The sequence below is a fragment of the Cydia splendana genome, chromosome 3 (genome assembly GCF_910591565.1).
Source record: "Cydia splendana chromosome 3, ilCydSple1.2, whole genome shotgun sequence".
In the NCBI taxonomy this organism is placed as follows: domain Eukaryota; kingdom Metazoa; phylum Arthropoda; class Insecta; order Lepidoptera; family Tortricidae; genus Cydia; species Cydia splendana.
Window position 1 is genome coordinate 23,382,501 of NC_085962.1, and position 26,552 is coordinate 23,409,052.

At 38.9% G+C, this 26,552-nt stretch overlaps 1 protein-coding gene and 1 long non-coding RNA gene across 10 annotated transcripts in view; both read left to right on the forward strand.

The window, feature by feature from the left end:
- The window catches only part of LOC134806796 (dynamin-1-like protein), a 29,482-nt gene extending 3,314 nt beyond the window's left edge, over positions 1–26,168 (forward strand). For 2 of the 9 annotated variants that reach the window (XM_063780160.1, XM_063780169.1), the window contains 13 exons: positions 258–468; positions 675–784; positions 1,657–1,794; positions 4,029–4,269; positions 7,909–8,054; positions 8,666–8,809; positions 10,031–10,207; positions 11,435–11,509; positions 12,139–12,219; positions 13,751–13,877; positions 14,820–14,912; positions 21,812–22,023; positions 25,550–26,168. In XM_063780160.1, coding sequence (XP_063636230.1) covers positions 258–468; positions 675–784; positions 1,657–1,794; positions 4,029–4,269; positions 7,909–8,054; positions 8,666–8,809; positions 10,031–10,207; positions 11,435–11,509; positions 12,139–12,219; positions 13,751–13,877; positions 14,820–14,912; positions 21,812–22,023; positions 25,550–25,606 — 1,812 coding nt within the window. In that variant the 3' untranslated portion in view covers positions 25,607–26,168. The remainder of the gene's footprint in view (positions 1–257; positions 469–674; positions 785–1,656; positions 1,795–4,028; positions 4,270–7,908; positions 8,055–8,665; positions 8,810–10,030; positions 10,208–11,434; positions 11,510–12,138; positions 12,220–13,750; positions 13,878–14,819; positions 14,913–21,811; positions 22,024–25,549) is intronic. The other 7 variants (XM_063780161.1, XM_063780162.1, XM_063780164.1 and 4 more) reach the window with 7 other exon arrangements.
- LOC134789411 (uncharacterized) overlaps positions 1–26,552 on the forward strand; it is a 550,672-nt gene that overhangs the window by 440,865 nt on the left and 83,255 nt on the right. The window lies entirely within an intron of this gene.

The following is a 26,552-nucleotide window of genomic DNA, read 5'->3' on the forward strand; positions in this document are numbered from 1 at the left end:
AGAAAAGAGCATTCTCCCATCTTAAAGACAATACCTCTTGCAATTAATGATGTTCTCTTATGACAGTTAATTTTTATATGAAGTAGCTGTCACGTAAAATATTTGTAGACAATTTTTGGAAGTTATGCACCTTATATGAAGTAGCTGTCACGTAAAATATTTGTAGACAATTTTTGGAAGTTTTGCACCTTAATTTATTTAGAAAAGTAATAATAATACCTGGTATGTTTAGCTAATATTACTTATTATATTTTTAGGTACCTATCGGTGACCAACCTGAGGATATAGAAAACCAAATCAGAAACCTGATAGTGAAGTACATAGCAAATCCGAACTCCATAATTCTGGCCGTGACCGCAGCCAACACAGACATGGCAACCAGCGAGGCAATCAAAATGGCGAAGGATGTGGACCCGGATGGAAGGCGGACCCTGGCTGTTGTAACTAAGCTTGATCTCATGGATGCCGGTGAGTATATAAAACATGATCAAAGTACAGTCAGTATGAAATAGATAGTGACGGCCAAAGTCCAAATACAATCGGTATACATTCTTAATTCTATAATAACAAGGGTTGGTGACTGTACTATACCCAAATATATATGTATAAATTATATATTATGATTATACGACGTTATGCCTTTATTTATCTTATAAACTCCTTTTGTGTTTCAGGAACTGACGCAATAGATATCTTATGCGGGCGTGTGATCCCCGTAAAACTCGGTATTATCGGCGTCGTGAACCGATCGCAGCAAGACATTATCGATAAGAAATCCATTACGGTAAAATTATCTTTTGATTTTGCAGTCTCATGAGCCATAGCACAGGGCGACATTTTATGTACTACATGGATCAATATGACACTCACTATTCATTTACTTGCGGTCTATAGTTTTAATTTTTTTCCGAAAATGGTAACGCACTTGTAACCACTCTAGTGTTACGGGTGTCCATGGTCGACGATAATTGCTTGCCATCAGTCGTTTCGTTTGCTCGTTTGCCTCCTATATCATTAAAAATTGGTATGTGGTCGACCCACTTATTTTATAGTAGGATACAATATAATCATCAGAGGCAGACAGTTCAAAAGATGGTCCGATGAAATCGAAGACATGGCTGGAAGGACAGAAACAAAAACATGGACCAGATTAGTCCATAATAAGGAATAGTGGAGAAGATTGGGGGAGGCCTTTGCCCAAAGGCACACAGAAGCGGTTACCGTAGAATGTAGATTAAGGAAAACTGTAGATATAGTATAAAAAATAATGTGCCTTTTCTGAAATAAGGCTATCAAAAAATGAATAAATAAAAAAAAAACAATATAATCATTGCCGAGTAATCAGGAACAAGATTTTTTTCCCTTTGATGACCGCTATTGTACTGTTTGACCATGCATATAGGACAGCTTAATTAAAAAGTGGTTGGTAATACAAAGTACTGCACCACTGCAGAAAAGTTGCCATGTGCGTGGTTCTAAATCTTTATTAAAGCAAGTCTTAACACATTCAATACCACTAAGTGCTACGGGTTACGCTCGTAGCGCGTAGCCACGGTTTCGTCGTATGTAGCGCGTAGTCGCTACGAACAGTGTACCCGACAGTCGGGTTCTTGGTGTTGAATGTGTTAAAGCAACATATTATTCAATCTAACACAGGATGCTCTAAAAGACGAAGCCACGTATCTCCAAAGGAAGTACCCGACGATTGCGACGAGGAACGGGACGCCATACTTGGCCAAGACCCTGAACAGGCTGCTCATGCACCATATAAGAGACTGCCTGCCCGAACTCAAGGTAATTATGCTATTTATAATTCTAATAAATGGGAACACCGAAATATTCCGAAATATGTTTTTCCGACTTTCATAACCTCGATTTTCATAATCACGATTTTTTATATGTCCGAAATATCGAAATCACGACTTTGAAAACCACGTAAGAAGAAAATCACGACTGCGCTATTTCCGAATACTTAAAATCCGATTGTCATATGAACGAAAGCTTAAAGTTCCGATTTTTAAGAAATCCGAAAACAAAATTTCCGAATTTGTCTATTCCGAAAAATCATTGACCGATCGGAAATAAAATAATTCGGAATTCAGAAATTCGATCTTTTGTAAACTCGGAATAATGAAATTCGTGATTTTCAAAACGGAAATAATTAAATGGTCAGCCGTTTTTAGAATTGATCTGCAAAAAAATGCATTTAAATCATTTGGACATGCTAGAACTGCTACCTTTACAGAAACCAACTGCTACTAGAAAAGTGGGTTAGGATAGAACTGCAACCTTCACAGAAGCCAACTGCTACTAGAAAAGTGGCTTAGGTTAGAACTGCGACCTTTACGGAAACCAACTGCTACTAGAAAAGTGGGTTAAGTTAGTTTAGAACTGCGACCTTCACAGAAACCAACTCCTACTAGAAAAATGGGTTAGGTTAGGTTAGAACTGCGACCTTCACAGAAACCAACTGCTACCAGAAAAGTGGGTTAGGTTAGGTTAGAACTGCGTCCTTTACAGAAACCAACTGCTACTAGAAAAGTGGGTTAGGTTAGGTTAGAACTGCGACCTTCACAGAATCCAACTGCTACTAGAAAAGTAGGTTAGGTTAGAAGTGCGACCTTTACAAAAACCAACTGCTACTTGAGTGCTACTAGCGAAGTGGGTTAGGTTAGAACTGCGACCTTACCAGAAACCAACTGCTACTAGAAAAGTGTGTTAGGTTAGAACTGCGATCTTTACAGAAACCAACTTCTACTAGAAAAGTGGGTTAGGTGAGGTTAGAACTGCGACCTTCACAGAAACCAACTGCTACTAGAAAAGTGGGTTAGGTTAGGTTAGAACTGCGACCTTTACAGAAACCAACTGCTACTAGGAAAGTGGGTTAGGTTAGGTTAGAACTGCGACCTTCACAGAAGCCAACTGCTACTAGAAAAGTGGCTTAAGTTAGAACTGCGACCTTTACGGAAACTAACTGCTACTAGAAAAGTGGGGTAAGTTAGGTTAGAACTGCGACCTTCACAGAAACCAACTCCTACAAGAAAAATGGGTTAGGTTAGGTTAGAACTGCGAACTTCACAGAAACCAACTGCTACTAGAAAAGTGGGTTAGGTTAGGTTAGAACTGTGACCTTCACAGGAGCCAACTGCTACTAGAAAAGTAGTTTAGGTTAGGTGAGAACTGCGACCTTTATAGAAACCAACTGCTACTAGAAAAGTGGGTTAGGTTAGAAGTGCGACCTTCACAGAAACCAACTGCTACTAGAAAAGTGGGTTAGGTTAGAACTGCGACCTTCACAGAAACCAACTGCTACTAGAAAAGTGGGTTAGGTTAGGTTAGAACTGCGACCTTTACAGAAACCAACTGCTACTAGAAAAGTAGGTGTAGGTTAGGTTAGAACTGCGACCTTTACAGAAACCAACTGCTACTAGAAAAGTAGGTATAGGTTAGGTTAGAACTGCGACCCCTACAGTAAATACTGTTTTTAAAAAAGTAGGTTTAGGTTACGTTAGAACAGCTACCCCCCGTAGAAACGTAGGTACCTTTATTTATTAACAACAAATTCGGAATATCGTTATTCGGATTTTGATGGGTCGAGCATTTAAAAATCGGAATAATAAAATTCGATATTTTAAAATTCGGCATAAAATATTTCGGAATTATGTAGTGTACCCCTAATAAATACACCTGTTACACTGTTTTCTGTGCATCACATATGTCGTTATTGTTATTGTATAACTCGTAGTTTGTACCGAAGAAAGTAGTATTTCCACGTGTGATTACACGTAGGCGATGCGGTCCGTGTATCCTAAATTTCGGACCTGGGGCTGTAATGAACGTCCGAAATTAGGCAAAACTTTAATTTTTTTCCCCTTTTTCCCTCACAGGTATGATGAAAAACATCGTGTGTGCCACGGGCGGTACAATAATTACGAACTCGCGTTAATCGCGTAAATTCAATTCACGCTCGTTCGTAAATTCATGATTTCCACCCTTAATATGTAGTATTGCTTCATCTCGTTTCCTAGGTCCGGGTGAACGTGATGATCTCCCAGTTCCAAACGCTGCTGAACTCGTACGGGGAGGACGTGTCGGACAAGTACCAGACGCTGCTGCAGATCATCACCAAGTTCGCGAGCGCGTACTGCTCCACCATCGAGGGCACGGCGCGCAACATCGAGACCACGGAGCTGTGCGGCGGCGCCAGGATATGCTACATATTCCACGAGACCTTCGGTAGAACTCTGGATTCTATTCACCCGCTAGTAGGTAAGTTACTTTTATTCATTTAACCTTCCTGTAGGTAGATCATAGTCTGTGCCGTTACTAAATGTCGGATTTACGAGATCTTACGATATCTCCATCGTACTCCTTGAGATGTTCCTACAATATTGAGCAAAGAGAGGGAGATAATTGCTCGGAAAATATAATAAATAAATACTTCTGTTTAAAATTTAATTCGTCAGATCCCTCGGTTATATCACTAGCTATTTTATAATAAAACAATACTGCTATGGTATGCAAGTTAACAATAAACAATTGAAAATAAATAGTAGATTGTACAACAAGGGCATAAAGTGACCCATTTTTACCCGAGGCAATTTCGCTTCGCTCAGACCAAAATAGTAGACGAGGGTAAAAATGGACATTTATGCCCTTGTTGTACACTCTGCTTTTCACTTCGATTGCGAGGAAAATATACAAAAAATCAAATATTTTAGGTTATTTTAACGTATTTATTCAAGACTAAAGAAAATTGTTCTTGGGCCGGTCGGGGGCGCGGGGCGCGCCGGTCGGGGGCGCGCCGGTCGGGGGCGCGCCGGCAGGGCTGGCAGTTTGTATGGCAGAATTTGGACTTTATTGCTAAGTCAATAAGGGTCGTAATAGATGATTTTACTTTATGCTCTAGAGCATAAAATGCGATTTTATGTCGTCTACGCACGACATAAAGCAGGGTGGCCACTTTCTGGAAAACCGGGAAAACCGGGAAAAGTCAGGGAATTTCGCTAGTCATGGAAAAGTCAGGGAATTGTCAGGGAAATTTAATGGAGGTCGGGGAATAAAAATTGTCTCTGTATGTACATAATAAAAAAAAATATATATATAAATTTTACCATCTGCAAACATTATATCTTCTTCTTCCTGGCGTTATCCCGGCATTTTGCCACGGCTCATGGGAGCCTGGGCACAGAATAAGTAATAGGCGTGGGGTCCGCTTGACAACTAATCCCATGATTTGACGTAGGCACTAGTTTTTACGAAAGCGACTGCCATCTGAGCTTCCAACCCAGAGGGGAAACTAGGCCTTGATGGGATTAGTCCGGTTTCCTCACGATGTTTTCCTTCACCGAAAAGCAACTGGTAAATATCAAATGATATTTCGTAGGTACATAAGTTCCGAAAAACTCATTGGTACGAGCCGGGGGTTTGAACCCGCGACCTCCGGATTGAAAGTAGCACACTCTTACCGCTAGGCCACCATCGCTTCATTATATATCTATAATCTATGTATAATCTGCAAACATTATATATCTACTGTAATTAGTCTAACGCATTCACTGCCAGGGGGCGTGGCCTAGGAACAAACTTGTATGACGGTGGACGCACATTTGCGTCGGGGGCAGTGAATGTGCTAACCTGTTCACTTTAAAAACCGCAAACGATGTACAGATTAGCCGTTTGGCACACGCATACTAGAGGTCAAAACAAAATTATTGAGCCGCAGTTCCTAAAAATATTTCCCGTAGGAGGGGAGTGCTGAGTCATTGTTTTTTTTGTATGGGAAAGAATTTTTTTTTTCAGAAAAGCTTTTTGAGGCGATTCTAAAACTATACCACATCATTACATTTCAGCCATTTTTTTTTAAATTAAAACAAAAATAATTTTCAAAACATAAAACATACCAAGTTTGGGCTTCTCCAGATACGATATGGCTGATTTTTTTTTTGTACAATATACCTCAAATGATACGTAATATCCTCATATCTAACCCTAATAAAGCAATTTATAAAATAATTTCATTTAGTATTTTTTTTTTTTATTTTTGAATAATACTAAGTGATACAGTCCTACTTCAGTATCTATTCTACGAGACTTAATGGAACTGTACTGCAGATACGGTGCCTATTAATCATAAAATGATACGTAATATCCATATATCCAACGGGGTATACCTCTTTAACCCTACCATACACGATTGGTTTCTAAAAATTTTTTTTTCTCATAAAAATAAACAATGACTCAGCACTCCCCTCCTATGGAATTTTTTTTAGGAACTGCGGGTCAAAAATTTTATTTTGATCTCTAGTATAATAAATAATTATAAATAAATAATCGATTTGCGGTTTTCTATGAAATTGGGGTCGTACGTCTGCCGCTAAATAGGTTAATAATAGGTAACGCTATATCCTACCACGGCGGTATATACAAAATAAATATTGAAAAAAAAATGATCCACGCGGCTCGTAAAGTGAGCATTACGAGCCGCGTGGATCATTTTTTTTTTGTACACGGAGGAGCTACACAAAAAGATAGAAAATTTAAGTCCAGGGGGCCGATTTTTGAAATTCGACCACTGGATTTCGTGTATTTCGTTAAATGATATCTCCACTACTAGGCGTTAAAATTCTACTAATAGAATTGAAATCGAGTGGTCAATACCACTAGATTCCCAATTTCTATCGCTCGCATCTCGTAGATGATGAAAATATTTTGAATTAGTCGTTTTTCAAATTTAATTTCCAAAATATCGATCCTAGAAGAAAAATTGTGAGGACCAAATTTGTAGAGAATCAAATTTCCTACAATTTTTGTCCTCACGGTTTTACTGTAAAATCAAAAATGGCCGAGTTATTCAAGAAAAACCGTTTTTGGAATATACACAGGAGCCTGATTCAGTCTACTTTTTGAATTTACACTCCCAGTGACCACCCCGAGGGACCTACGAGAAAAAAATCCAAGAACTGATTATTCACGGATAGGGTCGGTTTTTTGGATATAATGACTGGACTAATTCAGATTCTGCAAAAACTCAAAAATGTATTCCAATTACATATTTTATATTTATTACATTTAAGATTATGGTCAGGGAAAAACCTGAAAAAACGCCTGGAAAACCGGGAAAAGTCAGGGAATTTTGGTTATAGTAAAGAGTGGTCACCCTGTAAAGGTGCACTTTTTGAGCATGAGAAGTGAAAAAAAAATTTAGACTGATTTTCTTCTATCGAGTCAACCTTTTAAGGGGCTTTGCAACTGTAATATAGTTTTCACCACACCAGCTCGGAAAGGCTTACTTTGCACTTCAAAAACGAATAGCAAAGTTGTATTTTATTCACATGTGAGGCAAAGTAATCAAATGCAAATTTTGAGTTGTTTTCTAATTTTCGCTGGTAGAATTGACTTTTAAATGATGATTTTGGATGATAAATATTTAAAAACATTCATTTAGATTTGATTTGGTTTGATTTTGTTTGATATTTTACATTTAATATTTGCTTCGGGTTGGTGTGGTGAAAAATGTTGTGTTTCACTCGGGGGCAAATTTTGTCTAACCCTCGTGCTTAGAAACCCTCGCAACGCTCATGATTCCATTTTCGAACCACTCGCTACGCTCGTGTTTCAATTTTGGAATCTTTCGCTTGCTCGGGTATCAATATTAGCACGAGCGGTTAAACAACAACTTTGCCCCCTTGTAAAACAAATAACTATTCCTTGTGATTTTGACTTTAACCTCTTCACACGTAAACCTTTGAAGCGATTTAGATGAAATTTGGTATAGAGTTAGTTTAGGGCCCCGAGAAGGACATCATCATCATTCCATGCAGACTAAATCACTGTAAGTAGTAATAGTTAAATATAAAAAATTACAATTTTGCGTCAGCCCCTTCTTGAAATGGTTGTGCGATGCAGGTTTGACGCGCATGGACATACTGACGGCGATAAGGAACGCCACAGGCCCGCGGCCCGCGCTGTTCGTGCCCGAGGTGTCGTTCGAGCTGCTCGTCAAGCGCCAGATCCGCCGCCTCGAGGAGCCCTCGCAGCGTTGCGTTGAACTGGTACGTGCACGACCACATTCTCACTATTAACTGAAATAGATGAAAAATACAAAGAATAAGTGACGAAGCTCTCCAGTGGCAAAGGCCGGATTCGAACTGGCGTCTTGGGCTCTCGCGGCTAACGCCAGGAACCTGTAGGCCGATCTGTCACGGTGGTACCTGTCCCGATTTTTCGACTTGATGCCATCTCAGTGAGACTAGGCGTATAGGCGTATGGAAGAGATCCCATTCAGGGATAAGTTCGCCTTTGTTGTATTTAATTGACTCTGTAACTGTGTTTCTCGTGTTTATATTTCTATGTACAATAAAGTAAATACATACATACATACATACATACTAGGCGTCTTTGACCAACTCTGGGGCGAACAGTAGATACGTGCTTGCACCTATACGAATCCCTTACCACCACTTCCCTCACTTTTTCTTAAACATAGGTCTGACATCTATTTCAGTTTATAATTTATATATGTATACATGTATTGGTTTAAAAACAAATCAAAAGTTTTGATGAACTATTTTGATTTGTTTCCAAAGTAATATTTTTCACTATCATCTACAAAACAGGGGCTCGAGTAGTAAATACAAATGAACGTAAGCTTGTTTATGTGTAGGTGCACGAGGAGATGCAGCGGATAGTGCAACACTGCGGCACGGAGGTGCAGCAGGAGATGCTGCGCTTCCCGCGCCTGCACCAGCGCATCGTGGACGTGGTGACGCAGCTGCTGCGCACCCGCCTGCCCGCCACCAACGCCATGGTCAGTGCCGCCTACCATATCATATTATACCCGTACCCGGGGACTGACAATCTATCACAATTATAAGGGGGAAATTCTAAATTATGGTGGGGGTAACGGTACCTCTTGCAGTCTTGCGACATCGGATTGATGTCTAGGAGCACCACTATGAGGACTGTTCTAAAAATTTATAGCTGTTCCAGCTCTACTAGTGTGATTGCAATTTTATTAAAATATTATGTTTTGCCTCGCATACATATTACCATACATAAACAGTCATATGTATGGTAATTTAAATTATTCAATTATCAATGTCTCCCAGTCCCCATCCCAGTCTCTGTTGGGAACTCGGTACTCGAAGTTGTTGACTCGTACATCTACCTAGGACAAGTAGTCCAATTAGGTAGGTCCAACTTCGAGAAAGAGGTCAACCGCCGAATCCAACTCGGTTGGGCAGCGTTCGGGAAACTACGTAATATCTTTTCGTCCGACATACCTCAGTGCCTCAAGACGAAAGTCTTTAATCAATGTGTGTTACCAGTGATGACTTACGGCTCCGAAACGTGGTCTTTCACTATCGGCCTCATCTCAAAACTCAAAGTCGCTCAACGAGCTATGGAGAGGGCTATGCTCGGAGTTTCTCTACGTGATCGAATCAGAAATGAGGAGATCCGTAGACGAACTAAAGTCACCGACATAGCCCACCGGATTAGCAAGCTGAAGTGGCAATGGGCAGGCCACATTGCACGCAGAGAAGATGGCCGATGGGGTCGAAAAGTGCTCGAGTGGAGACCACGGACTAGCAACCGCAGCGTAGGACGTCCACCCACAAGATGGACAGACGATCTTGTTAAGGTCGCCGGAAGACGCTGGATGCGGGTCGCTTCCAACCGGCACGTATGGAGGTCCAAGGGGGAGGCCTATGTTCAGCAGTGGACGTCTTATGGCTGAGATGATGATGAATTATCAATGTAGTTTTTAATTGAATGATAGGTATAAGCTTTATTAAATTTGTTTAAAATTATTGCACCTATTTAGTATAAAAATTGTATTATAGCGTGTAGCGCTCTCTCGGAAAGGTTTCCATGGAAGACCATTGTCGACATCAAGCCTAGTGAAGACCTTTTCAGTGACGCTTAATAATAAGTCGGTCCCGTACGTATCATGTTTTACTTAATAAGTTTAGTTTAAGCGTTTCTCAAATAAAGCTACTTCTATTATAAAATGTGAACCATTTGACAGGTGGAAAACATAGTAGCGATCGAACTAGCATACATCAACACCAAGCATCCAGACTTCCACCGCGAGGCGGCGCTGGTGTCGGGGCTGCTGCAGAGCACGGACTGCATGGCGGACGACAGCCCCATGTTCCGCCACAAGGCAAGAGCCACGCCCTCGCCGGTATCCACGTTATTCAAAGTAGATATACGCTTCCGTTTTTTGCATGTCTGGCTAATTCACTAACGTAAAAGTAAGTCAATTCGAGCTGTGTCGAGGACTGCACGTTCAAAGTGGTTTGACGCCGTAGTAATGGAATCGTCGCCGCTTTTTGCTGGGTGATTCTCTTGAACGTAGCTTTTACATACCCATACTTACATGAGCCACAGCTCATTCAACTTTTTACCCCTCTTATCGATGACCACCCGTAGTATATGCCCCTCCCCTCCTCTAGTTTTGCAAACAGGAAATTAAAAAATAATAATTTACGCCAGTGGTACCTGTAAGTTTAAAAAGCGCTCAATGCTATGCTGCTATATTTGAATATACATAGTTCGAAAAAGATAAGACTCCCAATCCCTGTGACTAAGCGTGGTATTGGTATTTTGAAGCCCTCATTGGTGCGTTCCTTAACGTTATATTTTTGTATTCCCTTGAAGGCGACTGTTCGGCTACTTTTAAGAAAATCACACAGATGCAAAGCGAGTGTGACTGACTTCATTCGAGGTCATATGATATATTGACTCTCAAATTGCCTAGACGCGTCCAGTTTGAGCTTACGGTTCTTAGCAGTGACTGATCATACTAGTTGGTGATGGGTTTAAAGAAGTATATTACTTCCCGGGTATGTTTTTTGCCACCGTTCCGTTTCGCTCGGCTGCTGCTTTTGCATTCGTTTAGTCAGTATGGTATTAGAATGCTCGTGAAGCGTACGACTCCCAAAAACGCAGGTGAATGACTTCAATGAGGTCAATGACTTCGAACCTCGACTCATACAAATGGGATTACATTAGTTCCAGAACTAATTAGAGCGCTAAAATTTGGTTACAACCCATTAATTATTTTAGTTCGCAACGTAGTTTTGCCTTCATGCATTTGTAAATATGCATTTGTAAATAAATGATAAATTCCAGTTTTCTACTAATTGGTAACTTTTGTAGTTGTAGTCTTAGTGGACATTTGCTTTAATAGTCGTTGCGTGATGAAGTGCCTTTTCTTTTCATTTTACGAATGATCTTTGTCTTATAATCGAAGAATGACTAGGGTTAACCCTTTGAACGCCCCGTCTATCGAGCGCGGCGCGTCATAGTGAACTTTGTCGGAATGCACGAAGACTTATATTGGGCTGTGGCCGCGCGCGTCAGTGACGTCTTTGACGGTCAGAGGGTTAACTTAAATCGTATTACTGTAACTTTTGACTGTTTGTAGCTGCTTCTCCGCCAAATGGGTGAAAGAGGGTCCATCCTAGTATTCATGACGAATATCTGGGATGCGTACAACCAGGTAAACCAGTGACCATAGCGTGTGAGCTAGGACATGTCCAAACTCATCATAGTAACTCATCTCATACTCCAAGTGGCCATTGCTTGTGTATAAATACTATGTGGGCTCTCTTTCAACCAGCATCGGTATAAAAGATTCGTTTTCTAAAATATCCATTACTTTCCTAAAATCAATCACATACATACACGTCGCTTTTATATTTTTGACGTACTCGTACGTATACGTAAAGGTATAAGAGCCACAACTATCCCGTTAGGAAATTGTGTTACTGAAATTTTATTCACCAGAATCATATTTTTGTGATAACATGGTAACATTTTGAGAAACACTGAAGTATATAAACATAACCTGTCATGATACTTCAGTTTCAAAATTCAACATGAACTACAGCAACAAAACTGAGGGATTTGAGTATTATGAAAATAAAACATTGTATTTGGATATTAGAGAGGTTGATCTTCTATGTTTTGGATATTTTATTAAACCAATCATCAGGCCCAAACGTTTCGACCATGTGATTGCTAATAATTTCATTAGAAATCATATTACTTTTGTGGTAAAATGCATGCGCTTGGCCCTGTCGTACTCTGGCCATGGATCGGCATTTAAAGTGCTATATGCGGTTTCAGCACGTACCGGCCATCACGGACGGCCAAGAGCACAAAACTCCGACACAAAATAATATCAGTGAATCTCCAGTCACACCCCAGGTAAACATTGGAACAAGTCTAATTACATTTTGACTGTTGTATGTATGCCCTTTTAGATGAATAATAAAAATACTTGTAAAAACCAAAATTATCATCAGTATAATCAGTGGTTCAACAGTATAAATTTAAAGATGGAACTTGACAAGCATTTCATTCGGTAGTTCATTTGGTTTTCTGCATTTATTTACTTAATTCATAACTACTTATGTATTGTGTGTATTTGTGTCTATCACCATGTTTGTTGCGTGTCTCCATTAAATTTTAATCATTTACAAGCAGCGAGTGCGCCTATGAACAAAATACTCAATGCATCGTACTAAGCCATCAGTAAATACCTAACATAATTGATTTAGTAAGATGCATAAAATCTAAGTCAATTTCGTGTTTCGAATTTAAACGAAATGGCGCTTAACGGTTCCATCTACTGCAGTGGTTCCTAACCTTTACAGTCCGGTCACCCCTATGACTAACTAGGGAATCTGATTTACCCCTCCTCCCAATGGTAATAAAAAATAAAATGTGTACGTTTGTTGTATTGTTATATTAGGTTAGCTTATTACCCCCGTAAAATACCAGTTTTACCCCCACGGGGGTAATTACCCCCAGGTTAGGAACCACTGATCTACTGTGTACTCTGAGCATATGGCGCAGTACAGCGCCATCTGTTTTGGATATTAAAATAAGGGGCACATTTTTCTTAGACTTTTATTCTCTATTACATATAATCAATTCTCTTTGGTAAATACAATACAACTAGAAGTTTTTCGCTTTTGTAATTGTGTTTGAATTGATGGATGGCTTTCATTTTGGCTATTAGCAGTTTTTGAGTAGTGTGAGGCTTGTCAAAAAGCTTGTTTTCAGATATACTTTATGTGTCTAAGTTATTTTGGTTTGTACTTAGTTGTTACCTATAACTAAAGTATTGTCAAGCATGTGTAGTCTTAATTTGTTTACCTGAGCAACACAGTATGCTTATTCATAATCTTATAATTACTGAGATCAAGTCTATCGTGATCCGGACCGCAGAAATTTATTTAGTATATAAAACCATTCAAAGTGACGCACTGTTGTCAGCTAAAGTAGAACGCGCTGTATAGTGTTTTGAGGGAATGATACAGTACAGCACCAAGATCCAAGGCTATGCGAATGCCTAAAATTTTGCGTCTATGTGTTGCACCAAACCATCAGTCATCGGTAAAGCATTTTAGTTTTTTTGTGTGGGATAGTTCATAGTTCGCTGCCGAAGGACTTTGATGAGCTATTTATGGTTGGTGCAACTGGCCCTTAATATTCCTTAGTCCATGTTAATAAGTACCTACTACCTGATGATGTGTTTATGGATAGTTTTAAAAATTTGTGGAATTTTCCAAGTGATCGAATTTCGAATACTTTTAACATTTTAGTATGAGGAATGAAATCTTCTATTACCAAAATGTAAACTTCCTTTGTTTCGTACGAAATTTTCCAACGTTCTTTAAACTTTCTGCAATTTGAATATTTGTTAATAGTAAGCGACACGTCCCATGTCCAGGTAAACGGTGGGAGTCCTCCAGAGAAAGTGCTGACGCCGCAGAAGCCTGTGAACCTGCTGCCCGAGGTGCCGAGCCAGCAGTCGCGCAAGCTCTCCGACCGCGAGCAGCACGACTGTGACGTCATAGGTCTGTACTCTTTAACATACACACTCGAAATGTCACATTCCTCATTGTAACACCTTAAACTCTCACGTTTTGTACACATATTTTAAGATATGGACGGGTCTACCGCGATATAATTTCATTATTTTTACCTTAAAGCTGTTGCAACCCGGTCGAAACGTAGCGACTGGGTTGCACCAGCTGTAGTCACGGATGACTGATGTCCCAGCAAAATATCAATGGAGACATATAGGTAAAAAACACTAAACTAACCGAAATTACTATATAAAAATGTTCGGGGTAGACAAAGAAATTGAATCTACCCGTTTATGTTTGATGTTTATTGTCTATTGATTGCACGACATACAGTACAACACTCACAATATCCTTGCACTGGTCGAAGATAGATCCCCTCGTCAGTCATCCGTGACCATAGCTGGTGCAACCTAGTAGAAACGTTGGATTTAAGGTAAAATAATGAAATTATATCGACCCGTTCGTATCATTAAATACATTCCTGATTACTTGAAGCTAGAATGTGAGTAATGGTTACAAGTACTAATACCCGCCATGAAATTTGATTTTGAGTTACTATCAAGCATTTCTAATATATCTCCGTGATGGCTATCGTTTTGACAGTTCGAAAGAAGTTGTTATCATACAAAATAATTGTAATACTCTTATGCATTGTTCATAAATCATAAATAATTGACAGTCTAGGAGAAAAACGATTGTTGTTCATGAATCCACTCAACAACAATGACTTAATGCTGAAATTGCGAATGATAAAATTATTATTTTCATACTTATTATTTTATTTTCAAATGTCTATATTTGCAAAAGCAGTAGAGTGAAGTGTTACGAGAACTTTAGCAATTAAAAAAAAACTTATCGTTTTTCCCCTAGTTTGTTTAACAGTGCTAAAGTGGTGCTAAACGTGTTTGTTGTTATGTTTCACGGTGACAGGTGGACGGAGCGACAAAACGGCTAACGATATATATTACTCAAAGGTTGAAGGCATCAGCATGATGCACTTAAACTCTATGGGTGACTTAGTCGGTGAGGATAGCTATAGTGGCCATGTGCTGGCTGTTTCGTTTGTTACCTTCGCTATAGCTCGTTCGACACTTGGCTCACGGGGAGGTTATTACGTGTCACACGACCCTAAACGCCGCCATACAATCCAAGGCACGCTCTCACTTTAAAACGACATTCTGGAATAACATGAACATTCAAGTAACATATATCTATGGCTGGTACTAGTTTTCGTTACTAGAAATTGTAAGAAAAAGAATTTAGAGCGATGTTTTGTATGTAAAACTCCTACTAGTTCTATTTTCTTTGTATAAGTTTTTTTACTGAATACATAGTATGTCACGTTAATGTTCATGTAATTTAAGCATGTCGTTTTAATATTAGAGCGTGATTTCTATTATATGGGAGCGACTTTTTGGCGGAGGCTTCGTGTGACTCTTAATACGTTCACAGTTCACTTGAGACTAAAAATGTTCGGTCTTACTATTTGATTACTATCGTCAAAGATACATTGATTGAGTACGTAAGATGAGTAAAATATAAGACAATTTCGTGCTTCGAATTTGACAGGAAACGAGATGGCGCTGTACAGCTCCAAACATTTTGCGGTAACTCTGATTGTCAAAAGTTGACGTTGGACAAACATATGGCGCTGTACTGCGCCATTTGTTTTGGATGTGAAACTAAGGGGCACGTTTATTTCTTAGACTTTACCTTTTATCTTACAGACGATCACTTCTTAGAAACAGGTGCCGAATCGAGCTAACTGTCGCTGAGCACATGCTTCACTCATCTTTCAGTAGTTTTCCGCCCACCTGCCATCTATCTGTTCGTGATCTTTGCCTTGATGTCGTATATTTTACTATACGTGCAGAGGAGATAATTGTTTTTGTAAGCTAATAGGTTTAACATAAATTGTGACCCATATTATAGAAATGCATAAAAGTAATTTTCAAATTTACGATAACTAACAAAGTATTGAGAAATTATACATTGAAACATGTAATTGTTATTAAAATTAAAAATATCGAATGTATAATTACGAATGAAATCTACACGGTCAATATTATATTTGTATTAGTCGATATTTGGACCATGGTATTAATCAAGGGCACTTCCTTCCACTGATCGTGATAGAGTTTAAGATTGAGTTAAATAACACATGCACTGGTCTGACTCTACGATACTGCAAGATCCACAATACACGCTCGATAAATGTTATGGTGAATTATCCAGCGTTTAACATTCGTCACCGGCAGACAGACTATGAACAGATGTATTGCATAATTATTTTCACCACACCAGGTCGGAAAGGCTTACTTTGCGCTTCAAAAACGAATAGCAAAGTTGCATTTTATTGACATGTGAGGCAAAGTAATCACATGCAAATTTTGAGTTGTTTTCTTATGTTTGCTGGTAGAATTGACTTTTAAATGATGATTTTGGATGATAAATATTTAATAACATTCATTTGTATTTGATTTGGTTTGATTTTGTTTGATATTTTACATTTAATATTTGCTTCGGGTTGGTGTGGTGAACAATTTTGTGTTTCACTCGGGGGCAAATTTTGTTTAACCCTCGTGCTTTGAGACCCTCGCAACGCTCAAGATTCCATTTTTCGAATTCAATTTTGGAATCTTTCGCTTGCTCGGGTATCAATATTAGCACGAGCGGTTAAACAAAAACTTTGCCCCCTTGTAAAACAAATAACTATTTCCTTCGTATTTTCACGGAATCGTACGAACGTGCCTTGCTATTTCAGTCAGTCTTGGTACAAAAATTACTGAGGTTGTCTGAAGTGGCATGACAAATACGAACGATTCTAAGATTGACGAACAGGTAAATAAACTTTACCTAACGAATCGTTATTAAAATGTTACTTAAGAAGTTGTTCATATTCATAACATTTGAACATCTTAAAAATTATAACAATAGGTACGAATAGGGAATATTAGGCAAAGTTCTGCGTAGGTGGCACCTTTGTGGCACATACAGTAAACAAACCACATTGACACATCACACGTCACCTCAATCACATGGCCTATCGCGAACCAAGAAAATCGAAATTTCGTTATCTAATCTCTCTATCACTCTTGCATATTCGAGGGATAAAGAGGCAGATAACTAAATTTCGATTTTCGCGTTTACCGGTAGGCCCTTGTTAAAAAACCGCCTTGATGCATCAATGTCATATTTTATTGTCTGTGAAAACTTGTCCAAAAAACAGTTTAAGGCACAGTATGTATAAGTTAGTCTATGAATTTACTGACTTGGTAGTGCTGCACTCTGGCGGCAGAACATTGCAGTAATATCCCCTATTAATTACCTCTGCCTATAGTTGTAGTACATAATTATTTCCCGTCGTATTTTCACGGAAACGTATGAACGTGTCTTGCCATTTCAGGGTGGTATTCCACCTGTCCAATTTCTTTATTCAATGTCAGTGCGTCTCACTCTCTCATTAAAGCAAAATGTGAGACGTAATACACATTGGACAAAGAAGTTGGGTAGGTGGCATACCACCCTAAGTCAGTCTCGGTACAAAAAGTACTGATGTTGACTGAAGTAGCATGACAAATACGAGCGTTTCCGAGAAAATACGATGGAAAACTATTATGCACTACATCTGTACGATGGTACACAATACTAATTGGTACAGCTCATCTAAAAAGACAGCTATGTAATTGCGTGCAAGGCCTGTGTACTCATAAATCCCGTCAGGATTTCAAACGACTTACTTATCGCATTCTTATAAAATGGGTTTCATTTATTTAACAACATGAATAATATGCATCGTATTTTTGTGTGGGCCTTAAGACAACAATTAACTCGGTGTTTTCGAGATGATTGTCTCCTTTACACAAGCATTTAAAGGTAGCAATAATAAATAGATGACAGTACGAATCTTAACCCTTTGAACGCCAATACACGCGCCAGGCCCATGTATACAAGTCATGACAGAACGGTCAAATTCTTTAAGAATAAACCATGCAAAATATCTGAGGTCTGCCAACATGTGTAACGTCTGGGCCAGTCGCGTGCACAGAGATTTGGGACTGGGTAGGCAAAATTATATCAGAAAACCGGGCAAGTGCGAGTCGGACTCGCGCACGAAGGGTTCCGTACCATAATGCAAAAAAAGGCAAAAAAAAAACGGTCACCCATCCAAGTACTGACCCCGCCCTACGTTGCTTAACTTCGGTCAAAAATCACGTTTGTTGTATGGGAGCCCCACTTAAATCTTTATTTTATTCTGTTTTTAGTGTTTGTTGTTATAGCGGCAACAGAAATACATCTGTGAAAATTTCAACTGTCTAGCTATCACGGTTCGTGAGATACAGCCTGATGACAGACGGACGGACGGAAGGACAGCAGAGTCTTAGTAATAGAGTCCCGTTTACCCTTTGGATACGGATCCTTAAAAAAATGAGAGCTACTAACTCACCAAAAAAATTGCGTGATGGTTTTCATTTTGTTGTCAAGTCTTTTCAATTACTTCTTTTTTTGGCTAAACGAAAGCTTCGAAAACGCATCATTTTTAATAGTTTGCACACACACACACCCACCACAACTTTCACAGTTAAATTATCCATTTTTTCACTAATCGCACTTTATAATTTCCGGCAACTGTTAACTGTTATCTCATAAACTCACCAAAACAAACAAACAATGGCGACCGAATAAAAAATGAAAATAAACTTAACCAAATACTGTAAACGAATAAAAAAATAGTCTCGTATTTGCACTAAATTACCATAGCAAATGCTACTTTTTAAAATAGTCACATAAACATCGGAACTATTCGGAAACTTTCGGGCGTCATTCGTTTAGGCTTGGTACGAAAGACACTGCCTATTGCGTCTAAATGTGTGCGTTACTTGTATAATTGTGTGCTCGTACTTATAGGAAGGCCCACTACACTGTAACCGCGTAACGACGAAGGCACACATAGAAAGATTTAGACGGAAATGTTTTCTGTCTTTGCCGTGCAAGGCACGTAGCGGCGCTAGTGCCGCGTGGTGTAAACTTCGTCGCGTAGAATTATTATAGATGATGACTTGATGACAAAGCTTAACCGGTAGATGGAGCGCTTATTAATTTTTAGAATGTTTTAAGTTATATCGATTACTGATAGTACGATCAAGTATAAATTAAATTAAGTAGTTTAAGAGGATAGACATCGGAATTATAGTAGGGTAGGCAGTGCCTTTTTGCCTTTATGAAGTGCACGCCACTGGTCTGGGCACGTTTTTTGGGACCAGAGGCTCTACCGCGAACCACGTTCGACGTGTTGCCTCCCTGTCACCCTTACGTACGAATTTACAAGTGCGACAGAGAGGCAACACGTCGAACGTGGTTCGCGGTAGGCCCTCTGGGCTTGACGGTCAACGGGTTGAATAAGCTTTCTACAATTTTACATAAGAAAATCGACAAGTCTCGTTGTGAGTCATATGAATAGGCGGGTCAATGTACGAAATTCTTCATGCTTAGCGTTCTTTCTTTAGTGATGAGACGAGGGATGACGGGTTTAACTGTTTGATTTGACTTTTGTAAAGTTGTATAAACGCTGCATCTACATCAGTAAACATGCATTTGTTTTGCATGTATTTGTCAGTGGATTTGTAGAAAAAACATAATGGTGCTCCCACATTGGCTGTTTATAAAATGTTATGTAACATTGTGCGACAAGGGCAGCAGAATAAAACACTATCAATACTATCATGTCTCTGTCACGCGATGTTATATAACATTTTATAACAGTCAATGTGGGAGCAGCTGCTTGCTCTACGAGGGCTGATCCGAAAGTTGTTAGCTGCTCCGGCTCTACTCATGCGATTGCAATATGATGTATACCATTGTGAGGGATATTTCAGTACGTAAAGAGGTGACGTCAATTCATTTTTAGAAAACGCATAGTTTTAATTTTTTTTTACTTCGACGTGCCGAAGACTAACCATCAGCTAGGATGATCAGTAATTGAGACTCCATTATGTGGTATCATTTTATAAACATTATTGGTATAAAATCATATTAGATTTTTTAGGTGCTGCTAATTGCGAATCTCGGCCGTTTTATTACGTATAAATCTTTTTGATTGAGTAAACATAATTATGACTTAATAGGTGTCAGGAATTACTCATTTCATCAAAAGTAGTAATTTCAGATACTAATTCAAAAATGTGCTTTATCATATAAAATTATTTATCAATTATATATCGAAAATGGCAGAAGGAACCGAATAATTAGACCCGGGTAAGTAAATATAAGTCCGATTTTTAAAGATTTCAATACGAAAATCATTGAATTGTGAAAAAAATTGACGTTTTTTTCTTAGTAATTTATAACTCCATACAAAACAGCTTTCAGTAAAAAATATATTATATAAAAAAAACGCATCAGTTAAAAAAACATGGACATAAGTAGCATTGAAATATCCCTCACAATGGTATAAATCATATTGCATTCGCATGAGTAGAGCCGGAGCAACTAACAACTTTCGGATCAGCCCTCGTATGTCATTCAGGAATGTTTTAAAATGAAACTTTGCACAGACCTTTACAGCATTTTTAATAGCATAGAATAGGTGCCTTTATTGTTATTAACTGTGTCGTTGTGAGGCAAAACAAACCGTTTAGTCAGTTACCTGCAAGAGCGTTCGTTTCTACGACGATTGTCCTCGCGGACTGTACTAATAGTCCATCATTCGGGCTTCATTGATTCTATACTCTTAAATCATAATTAGATTCCAAAAAAAGTAAGACAATGTTGCCACTTTTTACTAGCGCGTCTTGTATTTATGTAAAAATAAGTAAATAAAAGTACTTTTTTAAATCGTAGGAGTAAAATTACCAATAAGTAAATAAATTATCTTAGCGTATTTATTTATAAAAAGGAATTTACTATTTTATAAACAAATGATTGAAGTGGCAACATTTTCTTACTTTTTTTGGAATCTAATTATGATTTAGAGTTTAGACAGACTATTTGGTTTGTTTGCTTGCTTGAGGCTCTGGCGACAGTGCCGCCCACAGCAAATCATTACTATTTTTAACTTATTTTGAGAACTTTACTATAAATACACTGCTATTATATTACACACAACAGTATCAGAACGGCCAAGGTGTTCACAAATATCTGAACCAAGCTTCTATTATCAACACGTTAAAGTGCATGTTTCGATATTTTTGAGCACCTTGGCCGCTCCGATATATCTGACGTCGAATGTCGCACGCACTAAACGTTAACGAGAAAAAAACCCGTTACCAAAGAAACAACTTTGCTAGACGCTTGTCAGTAAGGGTGGTATTCCACCTGTCGAATTTCTTTGTCCAATGTGTATTTTGTCTCAGTAAGGTATTGGATAGATGGGATACTCGTACCACCCTAAGCGTCTGCGGTGGGACACCTGGCCCCAATTTCACCACGGTGACAGGTGCGACAATTGTAAAATCACTGTTGCTGACGTCACAGGAATCCATGGGCTACGGTTACCACTTACCATCGGGCGGGCCGTATTCCTGTTTGCCACCATCATTGTATTATTTAAAAAAACTTTATTATATCGGAAAAAAACAGATATTTCTTTTGCGAAGTTTCTGACAATTGTCAAGATTTAGAAGAATTGTAGGTAATTCTTGACAGGTAATGAGTTATATGTCGGAATTTCGTGACAATTGTAGTGTTTCTTGTGACAATTGTCATAAACTTAGCAAGAGAAATATCTGTTTTTTTCCGATATAATAAAGTTTTTTTAAATAAAACAATGATGGTGGCAAACAGGAATACGGCCCGCCCGATGGTAAGCGGTAACCGTAGCTCATGGATGCCTGTGACGTCAGCAACAGTGATGTTTTACAATTGTCGCACCTGTCACCGTGGTGAAATTGGAGCCTGGCTTACCCTTTATTTATTTTTTGCAGAGCGACTTATCAAGTCATACTTCTACATCGTCCGCAAATCGATCCAAGACTCGGTCCCTAAGGCGGTGATGCACTTCCTGGTGAACTACGTGAAGGACAACCTGCAGTCGGAGCTGGTGACGCACCTGTACAAGTCCGACCAGGCCGACTCGCTGCTCAACGAGTCCGAGCACATCGCGCAGCGGCGGAAGGAGGCCGCCGACATGCTCCGGGTAACCTTTCCCCACATTTTAATTCCGTATCTGGGTCAAATATGCGCCTTTCCTGGAGACATTTCAAATACGATACAAACTTTGTATTACAGAGGCTCTCATTATAGAGCTTCCTCTTTGACCGTACCCCTGAGCTGTTCTTCCATGTTTTTTTTACGTTCGCTGGGTTTAACCGACTTTTAAGATCTGAAATGTTGAGTTGACTATGATGATTAAAATTTGATGCTGTACCTTTGCCAAGATAATGTAGCGCTAGGTCACGCTAGGGTAGGGTCGCGGGTCAATGAAACCTCAAGTTACTTAATAAATAACTATATTGTCCGTTCCTCACAGCACTGGGTAGATGAGCGAACTGAGAATAACACTGGCCTGACTAGGGTCCGGTAACGGAGGCGCCAAGGAGGATGTTGCAGGGACCAGGTAGCACCACGTCAGCTAGGCATGGCTCCAGCGAGTTCCGTGACTGTCTGTAGTACGGCAACTCCAGCCCTTACGCCGGTACTTCGGTGTCGTGTAAATGATCCTGGAATTCCCAGAGATAAGCGTTAGGGTGCAGGCCATATCGTCTGTTTGTGCCGGTCAAGGTCCAGTGTTATGTATTGAAGGGAAGCGCAATTAACTAGCTCAACTGGCAACTTTAAAAGCTTATAACAGTATTTACCTAATAGCACAGCTCTAATATACAATTAAGCACATAAGCTACATAATGTGAACTCACCCCAGCGGGAAAACACTCGACACTAAAATTAATAAAATAAGTATACGCGACACCACATGCAACGTGTCGAATATCGGGATTTTTAATTGCAAGTAACACGCGCTCCCCGTTCGATGGCTAGGAGCGGTGTGAAGCCAGAGAAAACCGAGTGCCGCTCGCCGGCGGCGCTCGCGCATCATCGGAGTAGCTCGTTAGCGTTAGGGATCCGCTCTCGTCCGCGTGCTGCAGCGCGCGGCGATTAAAACCTTTAGCGCTTTAAGTAAATAACGTGGTTCCGTATTAAGATTAACCCATTCATGGCCACGAACCGCCGAGCGTACACAATACGCCAGGCCACCATACAAACCGTTTTTAACTAAAACGCATGACTCAGCTTATGGGTCTCGAGCCTGGCGCGAACGGTAAATAAATCGCCGCTTATGAAGCCGGCCAGTTGGACAGCATTATGCAACATTTTTACTAACCACCGATTTTCTGTGCCTATCAAAAAAGAAACTAATTATTGCAGTTTGTAGGAGTGAATATTTTTACTTTCTACAAGCGTTTAATGTCTGACCAAGCTAAGTTGGCAGCAAATTTTATAGCCCAGCCTGTGCGAGTGTTAATTTAAACGTCATAATTTCATATAAGTTTGACATTTAAATTACACTTAGGTACTCAGCCTGTGCTATCAAAATCGCTGCCAACTTAGCTTAGTCTGATTCTATTTAACTTGCCGTGTTTTTTGTTGTTGTTTTTTGGGGCAAATCTTGGAAGTTAAATTAGAACCAATCCCGATTTAGATGAAATTTTGCATACATATGTAAATCGAATGACAATGCAATATTATGATGACATGGAGCTGATCTGATGATGAAAACAGGAGATGGCTATGGGAACTCTGTGATAAAACAACGCAAACTAATTGTGTTGTGTGGGTTGTTACAATTGTCTCGATAAGTACAAGTTGCATGTGGAAAACAAAGTACCTACAGTCAGCGATAACACATGAAATGAAACAAGTTGTTTGAAATGGTAACATTTATTAGAAATAGTTTAAAGAAATATTGTACAATCATTTACATAATAGGTATTAATTTACAAACATATTGTGAAATGATAACATTTATTATAAGCAGTAAAATTAGAGTACAATAATTTACATAGTATAATAGATAATGGTACGGAACCCTTCGTGTGCGAGTTCGACTCGCACTTGGCCAATTTTTTATATCAATTCTACATAAGTACTACGATTAAATACATTTTATTTAAATTATAATCGCACTTATAAAAAATAACAAAATTCTTTTATCTAAGTGAGCAAGTGAGATAACAAATGATTAAAGGAAAACAAATGTTTCTTACCGGTCGGTAAAATTGCATCCACACCGAAATCGTTGTTGTTTATGTCTTCCATCATTGCTGTCAAATCAGGGTGCATAGCCGTGTCATTCAACAAAGGTGAGTTCAGGGTTCCAGAATTCGTAGCCAGGTCATTCGGATGAAGCAGGTTCGGGGTCCAGTTCATAGCACAGTCGGTCAGGTTAGGCGGGTTCAAATTCCGGTAATCCATAGCCATGGTCACAAAATACGAAATCACTAAACAGCACAGGAGGAGTATAAAGTCGCCAATGAATAAATCGTGACTAAATAATATTTTCCATGTTACTCCAAAATAAATCTCTAATAGGGGGGATGGGATGAATCACATCTTGAACTCTTGTGACAAATACCACATGAAAGATAATACCGCCGCCGCCGTTCGGATGCATTCCTTGTTTATTGTCCAAGTGTGTCCGATAAGCTTACACCTGGTCGGTCATTATCTTTGTTTTGGTAAACGCCATTATATGAGTAACAATAGAGAAATTAAAATGTATTATAGTACTTACTTTCTAATCTGCCGTAGAAACCACGATGTTTGAAAAAACTTGTAAATATTTGTCACAAACTATTTGTTATACAATACATATTAGTTAGTGGTGTCTGTTTCAACCGCCTTGTTCTATATTGAAACGAAAATAAATTAACCTTAACATCATTGTTAGTAGGTAATTGCCTAAGATACAATACAACGATCACCAAATATTATGACATAAAAGTACAGTGAGAGAAAATCCTCGTTGCCTTACCCCTCATACAAAACAAAATATTATTATACTACGGCTTGGTTCCTACAAATTGTTGCTTACCATCATCCAAACAGTAATCGGTTGTAAAATGGTACAATATCAAACAGCTTCAACATGAAATAAGCTTTAAAACCAGCCAATAAAGTTTATTTTAGCCTGTTACGGAAACATTAACAGTTTTTACAAGTAGCGCCAGGCCACGGTGACCCATACCTTGAGCCCTGTCAATAACTTCTGAAATATATATATTTTTTGTATTTTTTCAATATAGATTTTTCTGTTTGCTTGCATCGCATTATGTATCTAGAATTTCAGTATATTTACTATATTGCACTGATAGTAAACCAAACTTGAATATTCGAGACCCTGTTTTCATTAAAAAAAACGTGTTTATAATTTTTTATCCTAATATGCCTTATAGAAATGGTTGTTAGCTTATATGATACTTACGTTATTACATCAAATTACGTTTCGTTTAAGTTTAAATCAGAATTTATTCAGGACTCACATGTGAGTCACTGGCCCTGCGGAACTGTTTGAGCATGACCCATACGCTGAGTCGCTGGCCCTGAATGGGTTAAGTTAACGCGTACTCTGAGAGTGCGACGTTACAATAAAATAGTTTGACAGTGACGGGAAATTAAATATTAGATATTATGTATGTAGTAATAACCTATACATGTACGTTTTCCAGGCTCTGCAGCGGGCCGGGCAGATCATCAGCGAGATCCGGGAGACGCACATGTGGTGATGTTTCCTCGACGGAGAGGACTCTAGTCTGAATTAGTTAAATGAGCGATGCTGGTGTATTCCCTACAGTCCCCGCCAGCCACCAATGGGAATGGCCTCATCTATGGTGGGGCGGGGACAAATGGGAACACACCGCGATGCTCCGTACTCTGTACATACTCCTAGCGTAGGTAAACACGTGACGTGCATTAGGCTTCATACTTACAGATGCTTTTACTACAATCCCAATTTGTGTAGCTCTCTTTGCTAAATCATAAGTGTATTAATGATGCTATCAGATGTCCACAAGTATTTGATTTGAAACCAAAAAAGGAACTTTTTTAACTAATTTTTAGACTGCATATTAGTCGTATTTATATGCACTTATTGAATGTGGCACTGTATGTCTGATAAACCCAAGCTATTATTTGTTGAACTAATGTTTCTGATTATTGTTGATTGTTTGATACAAGCAGGTATTTCAGATAATTTTACGTAAATGTGAAGATGGGTGAATATTTTATACGTGTCTGTTATAGAAGTTCTAAGATGTAAAGTGCCAATAAAATTCGAGTTATTTAGTCCCGCTCACAACTTAACAATATTTTAAACTGAGTGATAATTCCTCCGTAGTAGACCAATCATTGTAAAGTACTTAAACCTGGTGATTAGTGATTTTGATTAATTTGTACATCAAGTGTATAAGTGTTTTAAAGGCGGTTCCAGACGGGTTTTATTTGCGCGTAAACGGCCTTATCGGCGTTACGCGCTTACACGTGCGCTACATGTCGCTACATTTAGTATATACGCGCCCACACGCACTTCCAAAAAACATGCATTTTATTTCTATACTATCATTGGCAAAGTAACCTTACCATAATTGATAGTTATTTGTTATTTGCACAAATCGCTATATCAGTTACCACATTTTGATCTATGTTAATACATTAGGTAAATAAACATCAAGT